Source organism: Dromiciops gliroides, chromosome 3 (assembly GCF_019393635.1).
Source record: "Dromiciops gliroides isolate mDroGli1 chromosome 3, mDroGli1.pri, whole genome shotgun sequence".
Taxonomy (NCBI): Eukaryota; Metazoa; Chordata; class Mammalia; order Microbiotheria; family Microbiotheriidae; genus Dromiciops; species Dromiciops gliroides.
This window is the reverse complement of record NC_057863.1, coordinates 653,268,702-653,291,291: the sequence shown is the minus strand read 5'-3', so window position 1 is coordinate 653,291,291 and position 22,590 is coordinate 653,268,702. Positions and strand designations below refer to the sequence as shown.

General features: G+C 42.2%; 1 protein-coding gene across 1 annotated transcript; it reads right to left on the bottom strand.

Moving 5' to 3' along the window:
- Window positions 1–1,857: 1,857 nt before the first annotated feature.
- Window positions 1,858–22,343, bottom strand: LOC122748316 (zinc finger protein 883-like). Its single transcript, XM_043993977.1, has 6 exons — window positions 22,263–22,343; window positions 19,113–19,191; window positions 18,278–18,432; window positions 12,279–12,405; window positions 9,958–10,053; window positions 1,858–4,806 (listed from the first exon to the last, which is right to left on the bottom strand). Exons 1-6 carry the CDS (start codon window positions 22,341–22,343, stop codon window positions 3,407–3,409), a joined length of 1,938 nt encoding a protein of 645 aa, XP_043849912.1. The 3' UTR covers window positions 1,858–3,406.
- Window positions 22,344–22,590: the final 247 nt, after the last annotated feature.

The window sequence follows — 22,590 nt, the reverse complement described above, 5'->3', positions numbered from 1 at the left end:
GTCCGGCCTCAGACACTTGACACTTACTAGCGGTGTGACCCTGGGCAAGTCACTTAGCCCCCATTGCCCCACAAAAAAAAAAAAAGAATATTTAATATTAATTTAAAGTAGTAAATCAAATGACCAGGAGTCTTCACAACCTTTTTGTTATTGAAAGGAGTTCTAAGAACAAACAATTTTGGAAAGTACTGATTTGGAGCCATGGTTATTCATTGCACTGATCATTGTTATTACAATATTAACCATTCCCCTCATTCTGCTTATTTTTCTCTACATCAGTTCATACTCTTCCCAGGTTTCTTTGAAACCATACCTTCATTACTTCTTCTGGCACAACAATATTCCATTATATTCTTAGACCATCATTTATTCATTTATTTCCCCAATATGGGCACCCCTCATCTTCAGTTCTTTTCAGCAACAAGAAGCTATACTTGGGGCAGCTAGGTGGCACAGTGGATAGAGCACCAGCCCTGGAGTCAGGAGTACCTGAGTTCAAATCCAGTCTCAGACACTTAACACTTACTAGTTGTGTGACCCTGGGCAAGTCACTTAACCCCAAGTGCCTCACTAAAAAACAAAACAAAACAAAACAAAACAAAAAAACCAAGAAGCTATACTTTTGTATTCTAAGTATAGGTCTTTTTCCTCACTGATCTTTTTAGTTTACAGGCCTACTAGTAGTTTATCACTAGGATATTATGGTTGAATGCCTTTGGGAGCAGAGATCCAAATTATATTACAGAATGATATCCCTTCACTTTAATGCTGTGTAAAGCTTTATTTCAAGGGTGTTTCTTCCTTTCTTTTTTTTTTTTGTTTGTTTTGGTTTTTGTTTTGGGTTGGTTTTTTAGGCATTGGGGGTTAAGTGACTTGCCCACAGTCACACAGCTAGTTAAGTGTCAAGTGTCTGAGGCCGGATTTGAACTCAGGTACTCCTGAATCCAGGGCCGGTGCTTTAACCACTGCGCCATCTAGCTGCCCCCCTCAAGGGTGTTTCTTAAACAAAACAGACTGTCAGATTTTGTTTTCTAATGTATTATTACCCTCCTTTTTTGATAGGTGAAGTCATCCCATTAACATTTATTTTTGACAATTTTCTCCATATCCTCTAATATCCTTTCTTCTTTGTACCTCCTGTATTACTAGAAAGAATTCACATATGAGGTAATGAGATCAACACTAGTAACCTATAATTGAAATGACATGATTCCTACTCCTCAACTTACCTTGTCTTCCATCCATTTTAGTCTAAGATGACTCCTTATAACACTATTTTAACAGTCTTTTCTTTTTAGTTTCCTCTATTTGCTAGTTAGAATTAGGGTTGGTGAAGTTGTCAGATGGTCCAACTATTCTGGAAGACAATTTGGAACAATGCCCAAATGGCAATGAAATTGTGCATACCCTTTGACCCAGCACTACTGTGACTAGGTCTGTATGCCAAAGATATTAGAGGAAAAAGAAATGTATAAAAATATAGTAGCTTTTTCTGTGGTTGCAAAAAACCAGAAATTGAGGAAATTCCATTAATTAGAGAATTGCTGAACAAGCTGTGGAATGATTATGGAATACTATTGTGCCAAAAAAAAAAAAAGTATAGTTTCAGGAAACCTTGAGAAAACATATGAACTAACGTACCAGAAGAACATTATATGCAATCATAGCAATATTGTAGTGAATTGCTAATTAACTTATGGAATTCTGAATTGAGGATGGAAATTCCTGGTTCTTTGGGTACTCCCAGGAAAGACCACAATGACATTAGGGAGAATGCTTCAATCACACTTTAATAAGACACAAAGGGTGGAGGGACAAATGACACCAAAAAGCACAGAGACAAAGGGTACAAAGGGGAGGTGGTACAGAGGCAGATAGCATGGAAATCCAAATGGGCTGGTGGATTCAGGGAACTCAGAGAAAATGTAGAGGGGAGAATATATCAAATGTTATGTCAAAATAACCAAAAAAATTCATTTTATCCAAAATATATTGAGAATAGATACCAGTATATACCAAGAGCCACTGCTAATAGATGAGTGCTGAAAGGATATGAAGTTTTTGAAAATACTGACAACCATGATGACATGAAAACACATTCCAAAGTACCAACAGTAAGCAAAAGTCATATTAGCATTATTTTGTGATTTCCTGTCATGCCTTCAAAATTGGTGAAAATGACAAAAAGGAAAAGGGAACCATTAATATTTCATGATTTTTAATTTTGAAATTCACAAACATGAAATGGAAGAAGCACTTTATATACACCCTGAAACAAAACAGAAACAAATTATAATAGCTAGATTTTCTTGAGTAATTAAAATATCCAACCTGGCACTTTCAAAGCTAACCTCATTCTGTCTGGACATCCCCCTGTTCTATTACATGTTTGGTGTGAGGGCTTGTCCAAGCCCTGTTCAGGACTGTTCATCCCACTCTGGTGTCTTACCTACAGCTGGGAAGAACTGTCTGAACTAATGCAGTGTGCAGTGACTTGAATCTAGGGACAAATGATAACAATAACAGTGTTGTCAAGGCAATTCGGTTTGAAAGATGTCACACCTCAGAGTATTGTGATAATGAACCACTATCACAGATTTATCAAGATATGCATTACCTGCCTCCTGAATGAGAGGTGATGAGCATAAGATGTAGATTAAAGAATATTTGGGGACAGAGACAACATAGGAATTATGGTAACAAAGTCTAAATTGCGGCAAGAGGCCTCCCTCATTACTTTGGCCCATAAATTTTATCTTCAGCACAATTTCTCCAATATATAATCAAGTATAAGCTCTACACAAAGGTCTTGACATTGAGAAAAGGCATGGCTCTTATAAGCTTCCCCTAATGAATATACTCATGTCGAGTCATCTACCTTTTCCAGGGAAAATCATGTCTCCATTGAGCAAATATGTAAGGCTTCTCTCCACTATGAATCCTCTGATATAAAGAGATGATTTCTGGTTGAGGGCCTTCCCCCATTGAGTCCATATAGGGCATCTCTCCAGAATAAATGTTCTGATCTTGAACAAGCTCTATACTCTATTTGAATGCTTTTCCTCATTTATTATGGTGAAAAAATTTCTATCTAAAAGGAATTCTCTGATGGGAAACAAGGGATGACTATTACTTCAAGGCTTTTCTACATTGATTATATTCTTAAGATTTCTCTCCAGTATGGATTTTCTGATGTTGAGCAAGAGGGGCCCTGTCGGAAAATCTTTCCACACTGATCACATAAGGTTTTTTCCCAGTGTGACTTCTCTGATATACAGCAAGACTGGAATTCTATCAGAAAGTCTTTCCACTTTTATTATTCATGAGATTTCTCTCCAGTGTGGATTCTCAGATGGTAAACAAACTGGGCCCTATCTAGGTAGGCCTTTCCTGACTGATTACAATCTTAAGTTTTGTCTCCAGTGTGGATTTTCTGATGAAGATAAAGACTAGAGCTCTGTCTAAAAGTCTTTCCACATTGAGTACATTTGTAAGGTTTCTCTCCAGTGTGAATTCGCTGGTGTTCCTTAATACTGGATCTTGTTCTGAATGTCTTTACACACTGATTACATTCAAACGGTTTTTCTCCAGTGTGGATTCTCTGATGTGCCAAAAGATTGGCCTTCTGAGTGAAAGCCTTTCCACACTGATGACATTTATAAGGTTTCTCTCCAGTATGGATTCTGTGATGTACAGCAAGACTAGAGTTGTGTCGGAAATCCTTTCCACATTGATTACATTTAAAAGGTTTCTCTCCAGTGTGGATTCTCAGGTGGTTAACAAGATGGGCTTTATCTGCTAAAGCCTTTCCACATTGATTACACTTATAAGGTTTCTCTCCAGAGTGGATTCGCTGATGTATAGCAAGAGTGGACTTTTTTGTGAAAGTCTTTCCACATTGACTGCATTCATAAATTTTCTCTCCAGTGTGGATTCTCTGATGTACAGCAAGATTGGAGTTTTCTCGGAATGCTCTTCCACATTGATGACATTCATAAGGTTTCTCTCCTGTGTGGATTCTCTGATGTTTAAAAAGATTGGCATTCTGTGTGAAAGCCTTTCCACACTGATTACACTTATAAGGTTTTTCTCCAGTGTGGATTCTCTGATGTATAGCAAGACTAGAGTTTTCTCGGAAAGCCTTTCCACACCTATTACATTCATAAGGTTTCTCTCCAGTGTGGATTTTCTGATGTTGAGCTAGTTTGGAATTCTGTGTGAATGCCTTTCCACATTGATTACATTTATAAGGTTTTTCTCCAGTGTGGATTCTCTGATGGACAGCAAGACTGGAGTTGTCTCGGAAGGCCTTTCCACATCTATTACATTCATAAGGTTTCTTTCCAGTGTGGATTTTCTGATGTTGAGCTAGTTTGGAATTCTGTGTGAATGCCTTTCCACCTTCATTACATATATAAAGCATTTCTCTAGTACAACTTTTCTGATGTCTAATGAGGTCACAGGTCATTTCCTGTTGAAAACCTTGATACATATGCACTTGAGAGGGCTTCTCATAAGACTGAATAAACCCAGCCTTTTGAATGAGGCTTTCCCTATCATCACTATGCTGGAAACAATCATTCTCTGAAGTCATTTTCTTACACTGAATTGGGACTGAATATTGTCTGAAACCCTTTGTACTTTTATCAAATTCACAGTTACTATTTTGATTTTTCTCTATCTTGATATTTGAGTCAGAAATTTTTCTCAAATTGAAGTCACTCATGAATCTTTGCTGGTAAGATTCTTCCACAGAGATGGTCAGTTTTGTAGTTATCTCCTTCATGTCAAACCTGGTCTCTGCATCTGAAGAAAACAAACATAGTTTTACACACACATGCACACACGCGCGCGCGTGCGCACACTCTTCCCAACACTGGAAGGAAACTGAGATTCTATCTCCCCAATCAAAAAGAAGAGTTTTCAAACTTAATGGGCAAAGTCAATCAATTGAATATGACATTAGCTAAGACCTGCAGGATATTTTAATTTAAGAACAACTTCACAAACAACAAGACTGGATGCTCCCAGCAAACCTATGACACAAACAAGGGAGGATTCTCATTACACTTTACAACTCAAACCAAGAACTCAGAATAGCAAAGTCACATGACTAACTCCCTGAAGGTGAGAATCAAAGCCCAAGACTCAGTGTTTTCTCTAGCACTAAATGTCGTTTCCCCATTTCATTTTGAATTCTTCATTCAAATGCTTTATGTTGATTATTCTCTTTAGTTTGTTGTGCTAAGTTAAACTTTATGCTTTTCTATACTGACCAGTTTTGATGCACTAAAACTGGGTCATCCTTTGTTAATTTACAGTGCTGAGCTGTCATATATTAATTTTTAGTGTTACGTTCAACTTTTCTTATGGACTACTTGGATCCATAAATATTATGCCATTTGCTACATATATACTAACAACTGATATTATTTTATTATCAACCATATCTTTGAGCATAATGAAATTTCCCTGCCAATCCTATTTCTTTTTATTCATTGGAGGCACAAGAGTGTTACTGCACAACTTTGTAACAAAGACAATAAAAAGAAATCCATCCATTTCCCACATTCAAAAATATTATTTGTCTCATTCTATATCTTCAGACATCACCCTTCTTTCACAAAGTACGCAGCATGATTGATGGTCTTTTTTTTTTGGCAAGGCAACTGGGGTTAAGTGACTTGCCCAGGGTCACACAGCTAGTAAGTATCAAGTGTCTGAGGCCAGATTTGAACTCAGGTCCTCCTGAATCCAGGGTCAGTGCTCTATCCACTGTACCACCTAGCTGCCCCAATTGACAGTCTTTTAGCAGCATTTCTTCACATTGGGAGTTCTAAGAGATTTAGGCTAAAAATTCTTTAATGGCACCATAAGCAGTAATAACACAACTTTGTTACAAATACATTTTTACTTTGGGACAATAAGGATGTGCATGTTTCAAACATAATAGGGTTTGGTTTTTTTAAAAATTGGTTTCTTAAAAGGAATAGTCTACCTATCAGATCTTTGGAAAGGAAAACAGTTTATGACCAAACAAGAGATAGAGTATATTATAAAATGCAAAATGGATGATTTTGATTACATTAAATTAAAAATTTTTTGTACAAACAGAAGCAATGCATCCAAAATTAGAAGGGAGGCAGAAAGCTGGGAAACAATTTTTGTGGCCAGTACTTCTGATAAAGGCCTCATCTCTAAAATATATAGGGAACTACCCATCAATTGGGGAATGGCTGGACAAGTTGTGGTATATGAATACAATGGAATACTATTGTGCTGTAAGAAACGATTAGCAGGAGGAGTTCAGAGAAACCTGGAGGGTCTTACGTGAGCTGATGATGAGTGAGATGAGCAGAACCAGAAGAACATTGTACACAGTATCATCAACATTGTGTGTTGATCTACTGTGATGGACTATATTCTTCTCACCAATGCAATGGTACAGAAGAGTTCCAGGGAACTCATGATAGAAGAGGATCTCCAAATCCAAGAAAAAAAAAAAAAGAACTGTGGAGTATAGATGCTGAATGAACCATACTATTTCTTTTGTTTTTGGTGCTGTTGTTTTTTCTATTTTGAGGTTTTTCATCATTGCTCTGATTTTTCTCTTATGACATGACTAATGCAGAAATAGGATTAATGTTATTATGTGTATATATATATATACATCCTTCACATATGTTATATATATATATATATATATATATATATATATATATGTATATAAAAAACATATCAGATTACCTGCTGTCTAGGGGAGGGAGAAAAATCTGAAATTGTAAAGATTGTATAAACAAAAGTTGAGAACTATCTTTACATGTAAAAAAACAAAATACTTTATTAATTAAAAAATAATAAAAATAAAATAAAAATAAAATAAATAGGTTTCTTAAAATGCAGTGATTCCAAATCATCATGGTCAGGCATACGATGATTACATCAAACCCTGACTTCTTCTGACCAAGTAAAACATGTTCTGTCCTTTCACCCTTTATCAAATTGTTCCCAAACTGCCAGAAAGGTTTGACATTAATATGCATAGCAATTCTCAGTGGATAGTCATAGCTATATAGACACCCACATTTGCTTTCTATAATACCTTGCACCAGAGTAGTTCAAAGTAGTTCCCTCATTCCAGGGTTACCTTGTAATTGCATGTCATCAAAGCTATGATCAAGGTATTACAAAATCTTTGTGTTACCACACTCAAAATGACAGGTTCTTTGAAATACATGCTCACTAGGCATGGACATTATAAGACATCTTAAAACCATCAGGGACTACTGCAATCATTCTACCCCAAAAACCCCCCAAAACCCAAACCAACCTTATATTGCCTCTTATTCCAGTATTAAGGCTATTTTAAAATTTGAACTTTTCTTCTGCTAATGTTGCCATTCTTCTACTGGGCAGATTTTCAAAGGATCTGGTTGGCACCATAAACTAGATCTTCTGCAGAGTTTCTGTGAGGATGTAGACAATGTGCCAATGGTAGAAAGAAAAAACTTATGTATAAAGATTTTATCCCTTACAAATGTTGTTTTATATAAAAGTATTTTTTAAAATGCAAAGCATAATAGTCAATTCAACTTCCAAATGTTCACATGGACTATTTGTGCCCGACCTGTGGAAGAGCCTTCTGAGCTCATATTGGTCTGATCGGTCAGTGGGACACACTGCACCTTGACCTTAACATACTGATGTCATTTGGGTCCTTTTTGAGAATGAGGAACAACCAGCCTAGAGATGGCCAATCTATAATTGGTGTCTTCGGTTCCTGTCTTTAGTCCCTTTGAAACTCTGCAGTCTGGCCTCTGATTTCCTTGTTCCAGTTTAAAAACAAACAAACAAACAAACCAAAAAACAGTTCTCTGCAAAGTTCCAAGTAATGCCCAAATGGCTAAATCCAATGGCATGCTCCCAATCCTCATTCTTGCCCTCTCTGCCACCTTGGACACTGTCAATCAACCCCTTTTCTTGGATCCTCTCTTCTCTCTATATTCTAGAGACACAACTCTCTTCTGGCCCTCCTCCTCCCATGTTTAAAAGTAAACTCCTTATATTAGACCAATCCTCCCATGTCCTTGATTTTCTTTTCTGTGGGGCAATGAGGATTAAGTGACTTGACCAGGGTCACACAGCTAGGAAGCATCAAGTGTCTGAGGCCGAATTTGAACTCAGGTCCTCCTGAATCCAGGGCCAGTGCTTTATCTACTGCGCCCCCTAGCTGCCCTGTCTTTACTTTTCTACTGCTATCCAGGACACCACCACGCCAATCACCCAGGCTCACAACCTAGGTGTTATCTCATCATCTGTCATACTCACAAACCCCATTTCAATCTTTTGGAAAGTCCTAGATTCTACTATTGGACCCTTTCTTCCATACACTCACTTCTCTCTCAACACGGCCACTTTGGGGGGACACACCTATATAACCTCAAACTGAAGCATGCTGGTTGGTCTCACTGCCTCAATTCTCTCTCCAGTCTATTCAATCCTCCACCCAGCATTCAATTCACTTTCCTAAATAAATCACACTTCTGATCATGTCACTATCTTCACTAAACTCCAGTGGCTCCTTCCCCCAAGATCAAAGACAAAATCCTCTGGTGGCTAAAACCTTTCATTGTCTTCCCTTTTTCTTCCTTTCCAGTCTTCTTTCACTTTACCTCCTTTGCACATGTCATAATCCATAATCTTTTCTGTTCCTTACACAGGCTCCTCAATCTCCTGACTCCATGTGTTTTCCTTGGCCATCCTTCACAGTTATAATGTCCATCCTGGCTTCCTTGAAGTCCTATCTACAACCTCACTTACCTACAATAAGTCTTTTCCAGCCTTTCTTATTTTCCTGCCTTCGCTCTCTTGATTTGCTGTTTAGTCATATCTGACTCTTTCCATTTGGGGTTTCCTTGGCAGAGATACTGGAGTGGTTTGCCATTTCCTTCTCCAGCTCATTTTACATATGAGGAAACTGAGGCAAACAGGGTTAAATGACTTGTCCAGGGTCACACAGCTAGTCAGTGTCTGAAGTCAAATTTACTCTTAGGAAGATCAGTCTTTCTTTCTCTACACCTGGCACTCTATACATGGCAAAACCTAGCTGCCCTCCCTCTCTTACTTAGCTCCAATTTATCCTTGTTATATCAAGACTCCACAGAACAATTTGCATGTTGTCTCCCCTCGGGAATTGTGAATTCCCCGAGAACAAGCACTTGTCCCTTGCCTTTTTTTTCTTTTCTTTTTTTTGGCGAGGCAATTGGGGTTAAGTGACTTGCCCAGGGTCACACAGCTAGTAAGTGTTAAGTGTCTGAGGCCAGATTTGAACTCAGGTCCTCCTGACTCCAGGGCCGGTGCTCTATCCACTGCGCCACCTAGCTGCCCCACCTTTCTTTCTATCTATGGCACTTAGCAAAGTGTCTAGCACACACTAGGTACTTAATGCTTGCTGACTTGAAGAGGGTCTAGGAAAGTGCAGAGATGGGACAGCCTTAGCCCATTTTGGTTTTTTTGTTTGTTTTTGTTTTGTGGGGCAATGAGGGTTAAGTGACTTGCCCAGGATCACACAGCTAGTAAGTGTCAAGTGTCTAAGGCCAGATTTGAACTCAGGTCCTCCTGAATCCAGGGCCGGTGCTTTATTCACTGCGCCACCTTGCTGCCCCCCTCAGCCCATTTTGAATGGATGCTCCAAAATTCTAAACAATGATATCTTATATGATCATAGATTTATCACTAGAAGGGAAGTGAAAGGCCATGGGGTCCAACCTCCTAATTTCACAGATGGGGAAACAGGGTCAGAGGTTCTGTGACTTTCCCTGGGTTATATTGCTAAACAACATCTAAAACAGAATTCCAAGTCAGGCCTTCCTGCCCCCAAACCCAGCATTCCTTTTACTACAATAAAGATGCTTCTTCGGGTGACTAAGTTCATATTCTTGCTTTCATCTCACTCACCGAGAGAGAAGTTCCTTGAGCCTTTTTGATCCAGGATCCACGATGCTTCGTTTTCCTCAAAGTGGGAGAGCAAATCTTCTCTGAGAACTGGAATTCCTTGGTGTGGGGAATAAGGAAGGGATGAGGAGAGAAACTTGTACTTCACTCCTCTGTAGGGAAAGGGGAATGTAAGCAAGGACAACAGGATGGTTCTCCTAGGACTCCTCAAGTGTGGTTGACATGGTATTTATTATTATTTTTTTTTTGGTGAGGCAATTGGGGTTAAGTGACTTGCCCAGGGTCACACAGCTAGCAAGTATCAAGTGCCTGAGGCCAGATTTGAACTCAGGTCCTCCTGACTCCAAGGCTAGTGCTCTATCTACTGCGCCACCTAGCTGCCTCTGACATAGTATTTATTATTGGGAGCTTGGAGGAGTTCATGTAGCCAATTTGGAACAAGAAAATTCTGTCTTTGTCTACCTCCTTCCTAGAAAGATAGTTCTATTCCATAGCTTCCACCATCTAGATGTGGTAAAAATTATTTGTAATAAAATTATTATTGCAGTTTTTAGCTGATTCATTTGGGAGGGGCCATACCTGGCCCACCCTGAAGTTACATATACTACTGAGGTCAGAAGGAGAGCTCTCCATAGGCAGTTTTTGAAGGACCTCCCCTTTTGGGGAAGGAAGATTGAATGTTCCATGAGGGGAGGCAGAGGTTCTTCTGGAATGCTCTCTCTCTCTGGTGACTGTTGTTCTGGTGGTGCAAGCAACTGCAGACTGTCCAGGTTTTGGTGAGTTAATTGCGGAAAAACCTAAATTCCTTTGAATTAGCTTATTTGGAAACGATCTGGGGATTGCATAAGCTAAGTTTAGAGTTAAGAGTATTTATCTGTATTTCTTTTTTCCTATTTCCTTATCTTTGATTTTATTAGTTTCACCTTTGTTGTTTAATTAATTCCCAAGTAATAAAATCTGAGCTTTCTGTGAATTAAAGCTGTAAAGTTCCTTTCTTATTGGCCTGGGAGAAATATCTAAAAAGGGCAGTTCAGAGGGGAAGGTGAACCTAAAAGGTCCCTCATATTTCCAGGACCCCAATATTCTGGCAAGTCACCCAATTAACGCTCTGTATATCAAATTTTGGCCCACACATAGAAGTTACAGCCAGCTAGTGGTTTAGTGGTGAGAACCCTGGGCCTGGAGTCAGAAAGACTCGAATTCAAATCCAGCCTTGGACAATTAGAAGCCACATCCCCCTGGGAGCATCACTTTACCTCTTTTGGCCTCAGTTTTCTCAACTATAAAATGGGAATGAGAAGAGGACCAAACTCACTGGATGTTGTGAGGATCACATTGTAGATCTATATAAATTCCTTTCCCCTTCCCTTTTCCCACCATCTCTGCTGGAATCTGAAGAAAGAATGGACTAAGAAGAAAGATAACCCTGCTATACATGAACTACAAATTGATGCTTATTAGCAAGAAGGGCTTTTCAAAGACTTTTGTTTCCAGTCATGTCCAACTCTTCATGGCCTCATTTTGGGTTTTCTCGGCAAAGATACTGGAGGGGGTTTGCCATTTCCTTCTCCATCTCATTTTACAGATGAGGAAATTAAGGCAAATAGGGTTAAGTGACATGCCCAGGGTCCCACAGCTAGTAAGTGCGTGAGGCCAGATCTGAACTCACAAAGATGAGCCTTGCTGATGCAAGACCCACCACTCTAACCACTCTGCCACCTAGCTGCCATTTCAGAGACTATATGCATCCCACATAGGAAACAGTCACTGACCTTTTTGGGCAGGAGGTTCCCTTCACTGCCCATCTTGAAGGAAAACCTGTATGAACACTTTTTTTTTGGGGGGGGGCAGGGCAATGAGGGTTAAGTGACTTGCCCAGTGTTACACAGCTGGTAAGTGTCAAGTGTCTGAGGCCAGATTTGAACTCAGGTCTTCCTGAATCCAGGGCTGGTGCTTTATCCAACTGCACCACCTAGCTGCCCCCATGTATGAACACTTTTCAGAGATTTTGCAGATAAAAATTCATGTCCAGGTAAAGGCTAATCTAGATAACCTCTAAGATTAGTTCCAAGTCTGAGAATCTATAGCCCTTTTTCTCATTTTGTAACCTGAAGATACCTAAAATAGGAGAGATCCAGCTACAGGAGTAACAAAGGAAAGTCCCAGCTTCCTATCATAAAATGCACACTTTTTATTGGGAAAACCACAGAGCAGGAGAACCCTGTGGAGAGACCACCCCTTTTGTGTTTCTAAAAAACCTGTACACTTGGGAAGGAAGACACTCCTTTGACGGCAGATTCAGTGACCAGGGAAGTTGTGCTTACCCACAGAGAGCAGGTTCCTGGAGTTTTCCACCATCACTTCCTTGTACAGCTCTTTCTGACAATGGCTCAAGAGGCACCACTCCTCCTGTGTGAAATCCACAGCCACGTCCTTGAATGTCATTGAGTCCTGACCATCAGAATTCACAAGACTTAGAGCTGAAAGAGACTTCAGAATTCATCTAGCCCAACCCTCATCAATATACAGGGGGAAACAAGCACAGAGAAGGGATTTCTTAAAGGTCGCATGACTTATGAGTGTCAAAACCAACATTTAAAGCCACAGTCATTAAAAGCCCAGTGGAATACTGAGGCAAAACATTTTCTATTTGCAGTTGGAATAAAATTGACAAATATTTTCAGCTTCCTATGAAGTGTTTCTCCCTGTGGAATCAGGGAGAAGGTATGTGTTCTATTGCTGAGGTGTGAAGTTCTGTAGAGGGAGAAAGAGAGAAGGTGATGTGAAATTTCTTCCTCATCAGAACTCTAATAATTATATGTTAAGAAAATCTTGTGAAGAGTTTGTGAGAAGCTGGCAAGTACTGTGTATTCTGGGGGGTAAAGACATTACCTGTGATCACTGAAGAGAAGAAAGCAAAGAAAAGAGGAATAATCTAGTTAATTTCCTAACAATCTGAAATAAGTTCTCATCTACATGAAAACATGAAGAGGATTCTTTAGACAAAGAGAGGAGAGAAAAGAGACCATACTGTACTGAGTAGTATGAGATAGTAACAAGTCAAGTGAAGAGTTATTTATATATTTATATATTGAGGGTTTGAGGTGACCATGACTAAAACTTGTCAAACCGAAACATCTCACGTCTTTGCTTTATGATCGCTTTCACGTCTTAATGGCATATATTCATTAATTTTCAAATTTCATTATACAGAAATAAGAGTATAATGAGGAAAGAGGGTTTCATTGTTTTATTAAAATATAATAATATATTTCATTACCTGGGATTGGAAACTGGGATAATTCATGAGAAAGAAATGATCAGTTAATGAGAAATAAGTCAACTGAACATACCACTAAAAGTCTAGGACATTGGGGAGTAAGTGGCAGACAAATAGATGAAATACAAGACATTGACCAGATATGAAAATGTGAGAGGGGTCAACTATTTTCCCAACCTGCTACATGTAGAACATGTCTTTGGATGATGCTCTCTCATTTTGTAATCTGTCTTTTCTATTAGCATTATGACTTCCTTTTTTGGAGGTTCTATTACTTAGAAACAGTTCTCGATACAGTGGATAATACTTGTCTTTTCACTTTCATAATTTTGATTTCTTCTTTAACACATCTGATGTCCACTCTTTTGAAATCTATATTTCTCTTTTAACTTACTTTACTTCCAAATTATTTAACTTCTGAAAAACTAAGGTGTTTATTGGTCTATTTCCACTTTTTGAGATGCTCAAGAATCCCTTTTCACTAGGGAATCTTGAGTCACAATTCTTCATTGCACACCATTTATTCATGGTATGGGCTCTCACTATAGGAAGGCAGTGCTTTTAATGATTGATAATTTGTGCCCAATTGATTCTCTCCCAACAGAAACTGTTGCAAACTTCTTTTTCAAACCTCCCACATACATCCTTCACCACTGTAGGGCAAGGTTACAAACACCCAGTCTCCATTTAAGGAGAAAGCTCAGTGCACACATCTCAATTCTCACTTGATGCCACTACCTCAGGACTTCTCAGAAGTCCTTCTCCTCCTACCCAGGAAGCTTATTATTGGGACAGCATCATCCTGTAACAGCTTTTCAATTGTAGTTCTCCATGCCATCACGACCTTCTGCCTCCCTGATCAGAGTGGGGCCATGAATTCCAAACCTACATTTAAAGAGATGGCTGAATTCAGACCTCACCTGGCTGCACTACTTTGGGACTTCGGACTGACTTCTCCACCATGCCCCAGTGTCCCGTGTGTTTTCTCCTTCATGGGCTTCATTTTGTGTGTAGTTTTCCCCCTTGAAACTGTAAGTTTCATGAGGTCAGAGACTCTTTTTTTTTTTTTTTTTGGTATCTGAATCCTGTACAATGCCTGGCATATAGTAAATACTTAGTAAATTTTACTGGCTACTGACCCAATCATTCTGAGTTTCTTGCCTCTTACTTTAACAATCGAGTCCATTCAACCTGAGCTACCTTTGATCCCATGATCCCAACTTCCATTTAGACATCTCAAACTCATTATCTTTTCCCTTGAAGCTCTCCCTCTCTCCACCCTTCCCTATTGCTGTTAAGAGCAATATCATCCTCCCAGTCCCTGGAGCTCACAACCTAGGTGGCATCTGTCTCCTATCTCTCATTTCCCCTATCCAATCTGTTGCCAATACCTCCTCATTTCCCTTTTACAGCATCTTTCAATTAAAGCTCTTCCTCTTATCTGATGCTGTAACCACCCTGGTGAAGACGCTCATCCTTGGACTACAGCAATAACTCTCTGGTGGGTTGGCCAGCCTCAAGACTCCAGTGCATCCTTCTTTTGACCAACAAAGTGATTTTTTCTTTATCTCAGGTCCAAACATGTCATTCCCCTACTCAATAAACTCTAGTGGCTCTCTATCATCTCTGCGATCGAATACAAAATCTTCTTACATTCAAAGACCTTTAAGACGTAGAAACCACCAGCTTTTAGAGTCTTCTTATACCTTACATCCCGCCATCTTCTCTATGATCCAATGATACGGCTTCCTTGGCAATCCAGAAACACTACACTCAGTCTCTAGGCTCCATGAATTTTCTCTTCCTGTCCAAAATTGCTGGAATCCTCTTCCTCCTGGCTTCCTTTAAGCCTCAATTAACATCCCACTCTCTATATAAAGCCTTTCCCAAACCTTTTTTTTTTTTAGTGAGGCAGTGAGGGTTAAGTGACTTGCCCAGGGTCACACAGCTATTAAGTGTCAAGTGTCTGAGGCCGGATTTGAACTCAGGCCCTCCTGAATCCAGGGCTGGTGCTTTATCCACTGTGCCACCTAGCTGCCCCCTTTCCCAAACCTTCTTAATTCTAGTGACATTTCTTTTCATTTTGGACTACTTATCCTGCCTGTCGCTTGCTTGTATATATTTGTTTGCTTGCTGTCTCCCCCATTAGACTGAGTTCTTTGAGGACAGAAACCACTGTTTGATTCTTTTTGTACCCGCATCACTAAGCTCAGCCTGGTACACAGTGGGCATTTTTCTTGGTAGCCTTTTCTCAGTGATAATAGTCATTGATCTCCCTGCTTTATTCAACAGAGTTGGCCACCCCCTCCTCTAGAATTCTCATCCATATGGGTGGTTTTCTCTCCAGCTTTCTCTTATACCTGTCTGCCCACACCTTTTCAGCCTCCTTAGATGGCCCATGAATCACATGACAGTCCTTAACTCTGCCTATTACCCTATAATTGGTCCTGGGCCCTGGGTTCTCCTCACTCTCTTGGGATTCACTGGGTTCTCATCTCCATGCACATGACTCCCAGATCTCTACAGACAGCCCTAATACCTCTGCTGTGCTTCTGTACCATCACCAATCCCCTTTTGGAAAGTTCTAACTTAAAGTCTCAAAAACAACTTAAATTTAATGTGTCTAAGGACTCCTAATTTTCCAACTCTATACCTTCCCCCTCTAGTAAATTTCCCTCTTTCTATGGAAGCCAACACCATTTTCCCAGTCTCTTAGGTTCAGAAAGCTGCCATGATCATGGGATCCTCTCCGTCCCCTACCCACATTTACAATCAGTTGCCAAGTCTTGACTTTTCTACTTTCCAAGCATCTCTCAAATCTGAGCCCTCCCCTCTACTCACACAGCAACCACCTTCATCCAGACCCTCCTTACCTCTCCCCAGACTGGAAGCCCTTGTTCTGGGATGGGCCTGACTCAAGGGGCACCTTAGGAGTTTAGATTCTGGATGAGAACATCAGACCCTCCCAAGTCAATCAACAGTTAACAGCAGGTCTGCTTGGCCAGAGCAGGAACAGGATATTCAACAAGAACCAACACTGAGGAAGAAGATAATTGGTTTGACTCAGTGAAGCCCCCATCAGGCTCTAACATATTGGCCAAGCATCTGGGCACAGCTGGAGCTCACTGTGGCTGTGGGTCCTCAGAACACCAGGAAGTAAAAGCAACAGCCTGAGCCTTTTGTCCCCTTAGCCAACCCTGACTGGAGGATGATGTCAGTAGCTTTTTCATATTCTTCTAAAAGCTGAGGCTGAGGGGTTGATACTTAATCCTAAAGTCAAAAGGGAGCTATTGAAATTGGTTGAATAGAGTGGTCAAGTAGTTAAATCTCTAATTAAGGAAAATTACTTTGAATAGGGATGCACTCCAGTGGCGAGTGACAAGAGACTGGGCAGTCAATTATGAGGGAGAGATGCAAAGGAATGGGCATCTATAGAGCACCTGTTGCATTGTGGTCACTGTGATAAGTGTTTTACAAATAACATTTCACTTAGTCCTCACAGCAATCCTATGAGGCCCATACTCTAATTATCTGGAGGGAAATAACTGACTGAATTTTTTCTGTTATTATAATCCTTAAATTTAGAGCCTGCCTCTTGGACATGGATAGATATGGAATTTCTCCAGAACCTCTCTTCCCCCACCACAAATGGGCAGAATTTCAGGAATTCAGTCTCTTCTTTTAATCAGGTCAAAGAAGGCCAGTAGTAGTTTAAGAAATGCTAATTGACTGAGAAAGAAAACTGTTTTCTTGGGTCTGATTCTAATAGTTATGCTAAAAGTCTTAACAGTTTAAGAATCCTTTTTTCTTTTTAAAATAGTTCTTTTCCTCCACCTTTCCCCACCTAAGTGACCTACTAGATCTTACCCAGACCTACTTATTGTAGTAGGTTTCTGGGTCAAGTAGGTATGTGTGTGCAGATAACCACAGGAAAAGGAGGAAGGACCATCACCTACATCCCCCCTCAAGGTGTGTCCCGGTCCTGGCTCTGGGCCTTCCTGCTGGTTGTCTCTCTTTTTTTTTTTTTTTTTTGGTAGGGCAATTGGGGTTAAGTGACTTGCCCAAGGTCACACAGCTAGTAAGTGTTAAGTGTCTGAGGCCGGATTTGAACTCAGGTCCTCCTGAATCCAGGGCCGGTGCTTTATCCACTGCGCCACCTAGCTGCCCCGGTTGTCTCTCAAGCTTGGAATTTTTTCCCTCCTCTCCTCCACTTCCTGGCTTCCTGCCAGTCTCACCATCTAAAAGAAAGGTTTTCCTGGTCCCTGAAACTGCTGGATCCTTCCCCTCCCACCTACACTGTATACAGCTTTTATGGGCACAGCTGCTTACATGTTGTCTCTCCCACATTAGACTGGCAGCTCCCTGAAGGGAGGGAGGGATTGTTCTTTCCAGTGTATCATCCACACGAGGTTTGATCACTGTCTGGCACAGAGAAGCCACTTTCTAAATGCTGATTGACTTAACCTAAAAAATGGCAAATGGAGAGGGCCCCGGGAAGACTCCTGTGAACTGAGGCAGAGTAAAACGGACCAGATTTTTGCTCTGACTACAACACTGCCAAGGAACCCATCTGGGGAAGACCAGGGCTGTGCTCTGTCCAGACGGGAGGCAGTGTTTTTTCTTGACCTCCAGTTGCTACAAGGGAGAGCTTTGCAAAAAGAAACATAGAAGAAGGGAAAGAGGGAGGAAGAGGTGTGTGTTTGAGTGTGAGAAGCAAAAAGAGAACAAAGAATTTATCTGATACGGAGATTAATGAATGAGGTGGTTTTCTTGGACGCTCAGTTGTGTTAAAGAACTTTAAAAATTAAAACCATGAGGACCGCAAGGGGTGGGGGGAGGGATGTTACTGATACTTAAGGAAGAACTAATCAAACAGTTCAAAACACAGAAGGGGGCGGGGCAATGTTGTCACTACTCTTTTCCATTCATTTTTTTTTAAAGGAATGATAGATAAGGGAGATAGGCAGCTTCACAATCTTCTAGATCCACGGAAACGACCACGTTTGCTGACGTCGGTCAAGTCTGTGGTTGCGCTGCACTCACCTGCCGTGGGGGTCTTCGGGGTCCAGGGGCCATTCCCTCAGGCTCCCGCTTGGGCCGGGTCTTGGTCCTCTTCAGGCTGAGCAGGGGAGGGAGCAGGATGCCAGAGGGGGAGGCGTCTTTCCCTTCACTCCCCAGGTTGGGGGGAGGGGGCTGCCCTACAAGGATTTAGAGGGTGAGGTCCCAAAGGGGTTACAAGGACCCTGCCCTCGGGGCAGAATCCAGCCACAAGGGGAGGGCGGCAGGCCGGACACAGTAAAGATACACTTTCCACCCTCTGATTCCTCCTCGTCCGTCCCACTCCCCTCACCCACGGTCCCAGAGACCCAAGGGGCAGGGAGGGGGTTCGCACCCCACATATGGCTCTCCCCCCGACTGAGGCTCTGGGCGACGCTGAGGGTCGGGCTGCGGGACCCAGTGGAAAAGCCGGGGATGGAGCCCCAGGACACCTGGGACGTGATGGGGAGCCCGGACAAGCAGCAGGGGCCGGAGCCGGCCCAGGGGCCGGAGGGCAGGGTGCTCCTGGTGCCCCTGCAGGGCACTCACCCAGAGCTCGGACGGGGAGGTGAGGCCCGGTGGGAAGGGCAGCCAAGCAGAAGCAGGGCGCTGGCCAGGGTCCGGGCTCGGACCTCCGGGGGCCTTTCACGTGCACTGCAGGTTTGCTTCCGGGAGGAAGGCTGATCGCAGCTCCCTGGGCTCCGGCTTCCAGCCCCCCGGCTCTGGGCGGCTCCTCCCAGGCCCGAGAGCCCCGCCCTGCTCCGCCCCTTAGCGCTCGGGGGCTGCGCTTTCCTCCTACGGCCCGGGGGGCCACAAGCTAAGGACCCTGCCCGCTTCTTACCCGGCAGCCCCGCCCTCCATCCCTGGCCTTCTCCCAGGCATCCAAACTCCACCCCAGGGCTCAGATCCCACCCCACAGCCTGCCCACCCCAGAGCCCCACCTCCCCTCTTCACCATCTCACCATCTCTTCCTCCCTCCTTACTCCAGCTCTGGGACCTCCTCCTTCAGAGCAGAATCTCCTGCAATGCTCTCCTTGATTAGACAGGATGGTTTTCCTTTCTTGCTCAGATTGAGGTAGCTTGGAATTTTTGCTGATCAAAAACAATTTTTCTAAATAATTAGAATTTAACTCAGGTACTCTTTACAACTATAACCAGGAGAATTCATAATCCAAGATACAGATTTTTAAAAGATTATTCTAACTACAGAAAATTTAAATGTTTTAATAAAATGAATGAAGCTCTAATGAGGAGAGAAATTATAGAGTGGAAACTTTATTAAATGTTACTTGAAAAATGCCCAATTAAAGTCACTTATATCCAAGAGATGGAGAGAACTGAGACCAATGTAAATCAGGAGTCATTTTCAATAGTTGAGGATTGAAAGGATCTGAATGAAGTGTTCAAATGTTCCAAATCACTAAGAGTTCAGAGTGGGGGAAATAAACGTTCATTTTAAAAGAAAAAAAAAATCCTAAGAAAAAAATGCTCCAAATCACTAATAATTAGACAATAATCAGGTTTTCCCTTGCATCCATGCAATTGGCAAAGATGAGAAGAAAAGGAAATGACCAGTGTTGGAAGAGCTCTGGGAAAACAGGCACATTAACTGTTGGTGATGCTGTGGCACCCCAAAAGTTACTAAACCTTTTGACTCAGTGATACCCCAGAGGACATATTCCCTTAAATCAAAGAAACAGGAAAAGGATCCAAGTATACAAAAATATTTGTAACCACTCCTTTTGTTATGACAAAGAAACTAGGATAGGATGCCTTACAATTGGGCAGTGGCTGAGCCAAATTTGGTATATGAATCAAATGGAACATAAATACACCATGAAACAGAAAATTTCAGTGAAACCTGAAATGAGCTGGGTTAAAGCCGGATATATTTAACAAAGCTCATTGGAAATAAGTTTGCCTTCACCAATAAGCAAAAAAATTTAAGAGAGAGAATCTGGCTGATCTATGAGCTAGCTGTAAAATAGTGAAGATGTTTGGGAAAAAGCGAGAACAAATACTGTTGCAAAATACTGTTGTTTAGTGAGTCTCCATTGGAACCAAAGGTTTGTCATGCCGGGGTGGGAGTGGGGATAAGCTCCCACTCTCTCTCAAATGCTCGAATAGCGTGCATCTCAAATAGCCTCTGACAACCAAAGCCCAGCTCCTGGCCTTCTCGTGGCAGAACTGTTTCCACTAACAGGAGAAGGGGCGACGGCGAGTCACTGGCGCCTTAAAAACCAGTCGCAGGGGCGGCTAGGTGGCGCAGTGGATTAAGCACCGGCCTTGGATTCAGGAGGACCTGAGTTCAAATTCGGCCTCAGACACTTGACACTTACTAGCTGTGTGACCCTGGGCAAATCACTTAACCCCCATTGCCCCGCAAAAAAAAAAAAAACAAACCAAAACAACAACAACAAAAAACAGTCGCTTCAGGCAGGTGGGGCTTGTTAGCCTTGGCAGGCAAGCTGCATGGGGAAGGAAACCCTGATTTGAAAGCTCCGATGCCTTGCGGCTATACCCATATATGGGAAAGGCTTTGGGAGTTAACCCCGAGGAAAAATCAGGAGTCGGAGTCCCTTAGGCAGTTGGATGTTGGACATCACATCCCTCTGGCAACTCCTGCGGCGGCACTGGTGCCAAACTGGATTGGCTCTGCCTCTCCTTTGGATCCACCAATGTCGCGGAGACGGAAAACCTGCTGCATGGGCAACAGCTTGTTTTCCATATTGATCGGCCCAGGCCAGCACCCTGGAGAGGACACTTTAGCTACTCCTCATGGGGTAGATACAACACGAGATGCAGCAGTTACCGGTTATAAGTCACTCAGGAGCTGCAGCTCCCCTATCGGACTGCACAGCCACACTGTGGCCTGTGGCCTGTGGCTCTTCAAGGCGCTGATCCATGGTCGTCCGAGACTGGTGGAGGCCTACTACTAATGAATCTCCACCTGTCATAATCATTTGCTGACAACTGCTGTTATCAGATTTTCTGAATGGTAAAGAATAAAGAGTGGGGAAAAAAATTAAAATTCAAGTGCTCATTTTATTTCATGTTTGTGAATTTCAAAATTAAAGAGAACAAAATATCGATAGTTTCCTTTTTGCCATTTTCACGGATTTGAAGGCAGGTGAAGAAATGCAAGATCATTTTAATGTGACTTTCTCTTATTATTGATGTTTTAGACCATGTTTTCATGTGTCACTTATGATTGTCAAGACTTCTGAACCCTTCCTAGCCTTTCAGCCCTCATATATTGAGTCCCAGAACAGGGAGGCAGGAAGAGATGGTGAAGAACAGGAGAGGTGGAGTTCTTACTGTTCTCTGCAAGGACCATGATATGGGAAGGTGATATCGTGACTTGCAGTGAATCGGGTTTAAGTGAGGGAGGGTGGTGCAAGGTCACCAACCTCACACTCTCCTCTAGAGCCATCTGGGTCCAGTGGCAAGATATACATCAGGATGGCTCCAGATGTTTAGGCAATTGGGATTAAGTGACTTACCTAGGGTCATGTAGCTAGTGTCTAGGGTGAGATTTGAACTCAGGTCCTCCCAACTTCAGGGCCAGTGCTCTATCTACCGTACCACCTACTCTTAGCTGTAACCAGCCTGAGGGGGTAGAATTTGAGCCCCAGGATGGAGTTTGGATGCTTGTGGGGAGGCTAAGGTGGAAGACCACGCATTCTGGCATTCTCGGTGATGAAAAGCAGGGTTTCTGGCCAAGAAGCAGGCAAAGTCCCCAGGTTGTGTGCCTGAATGCCACTGAAAGCTTTTAAGGCTTCTGGGGCCTAAAAGGCAGGCAAAGGCAAGGCAGGGTGGGGTGCTTGGACCTTGCCCAGAGCAGATTAGCTGGAAACGAGCCCTGGTAGCCAAGATCATTCTTCTTCCTAGAAGCAAATTTGCTATGCATGTGAAAAGCCCCAGGAGGTCTGAGCCAGGACCCTGCCCAGTGCCCTGTTTCTGCTTGGCTGCCCTTTTCATCAGGCCCGACCTCTGGCTGAGTGACATGCTTCCCTGCCAGGCCTGGCTCCTGAGCTGACGCCAGACCCCTGCTTCTTGTCCAGGCTTCCATCTCATCCAAATGTCCTGGGGTGCCATTCTCTGCTTTACCAATGAGTCACAACTCCCTAACCTTCAAACTTTCCCCAGAGCCTCAGTGGGAGGGAGAGAGCTCTGATTCAGGAGTCACTGAGACTCTGACGGGTGAGCCATCAAAGGAAACTGAAAGTGTGGGTGCACAGGTGGGAAGTAAAGTAGGAAAGAAAATTCCCCAGGTGAATGAGAATCTAACGAAGGAGGAGAAGGGTAGGTGGCAGTGT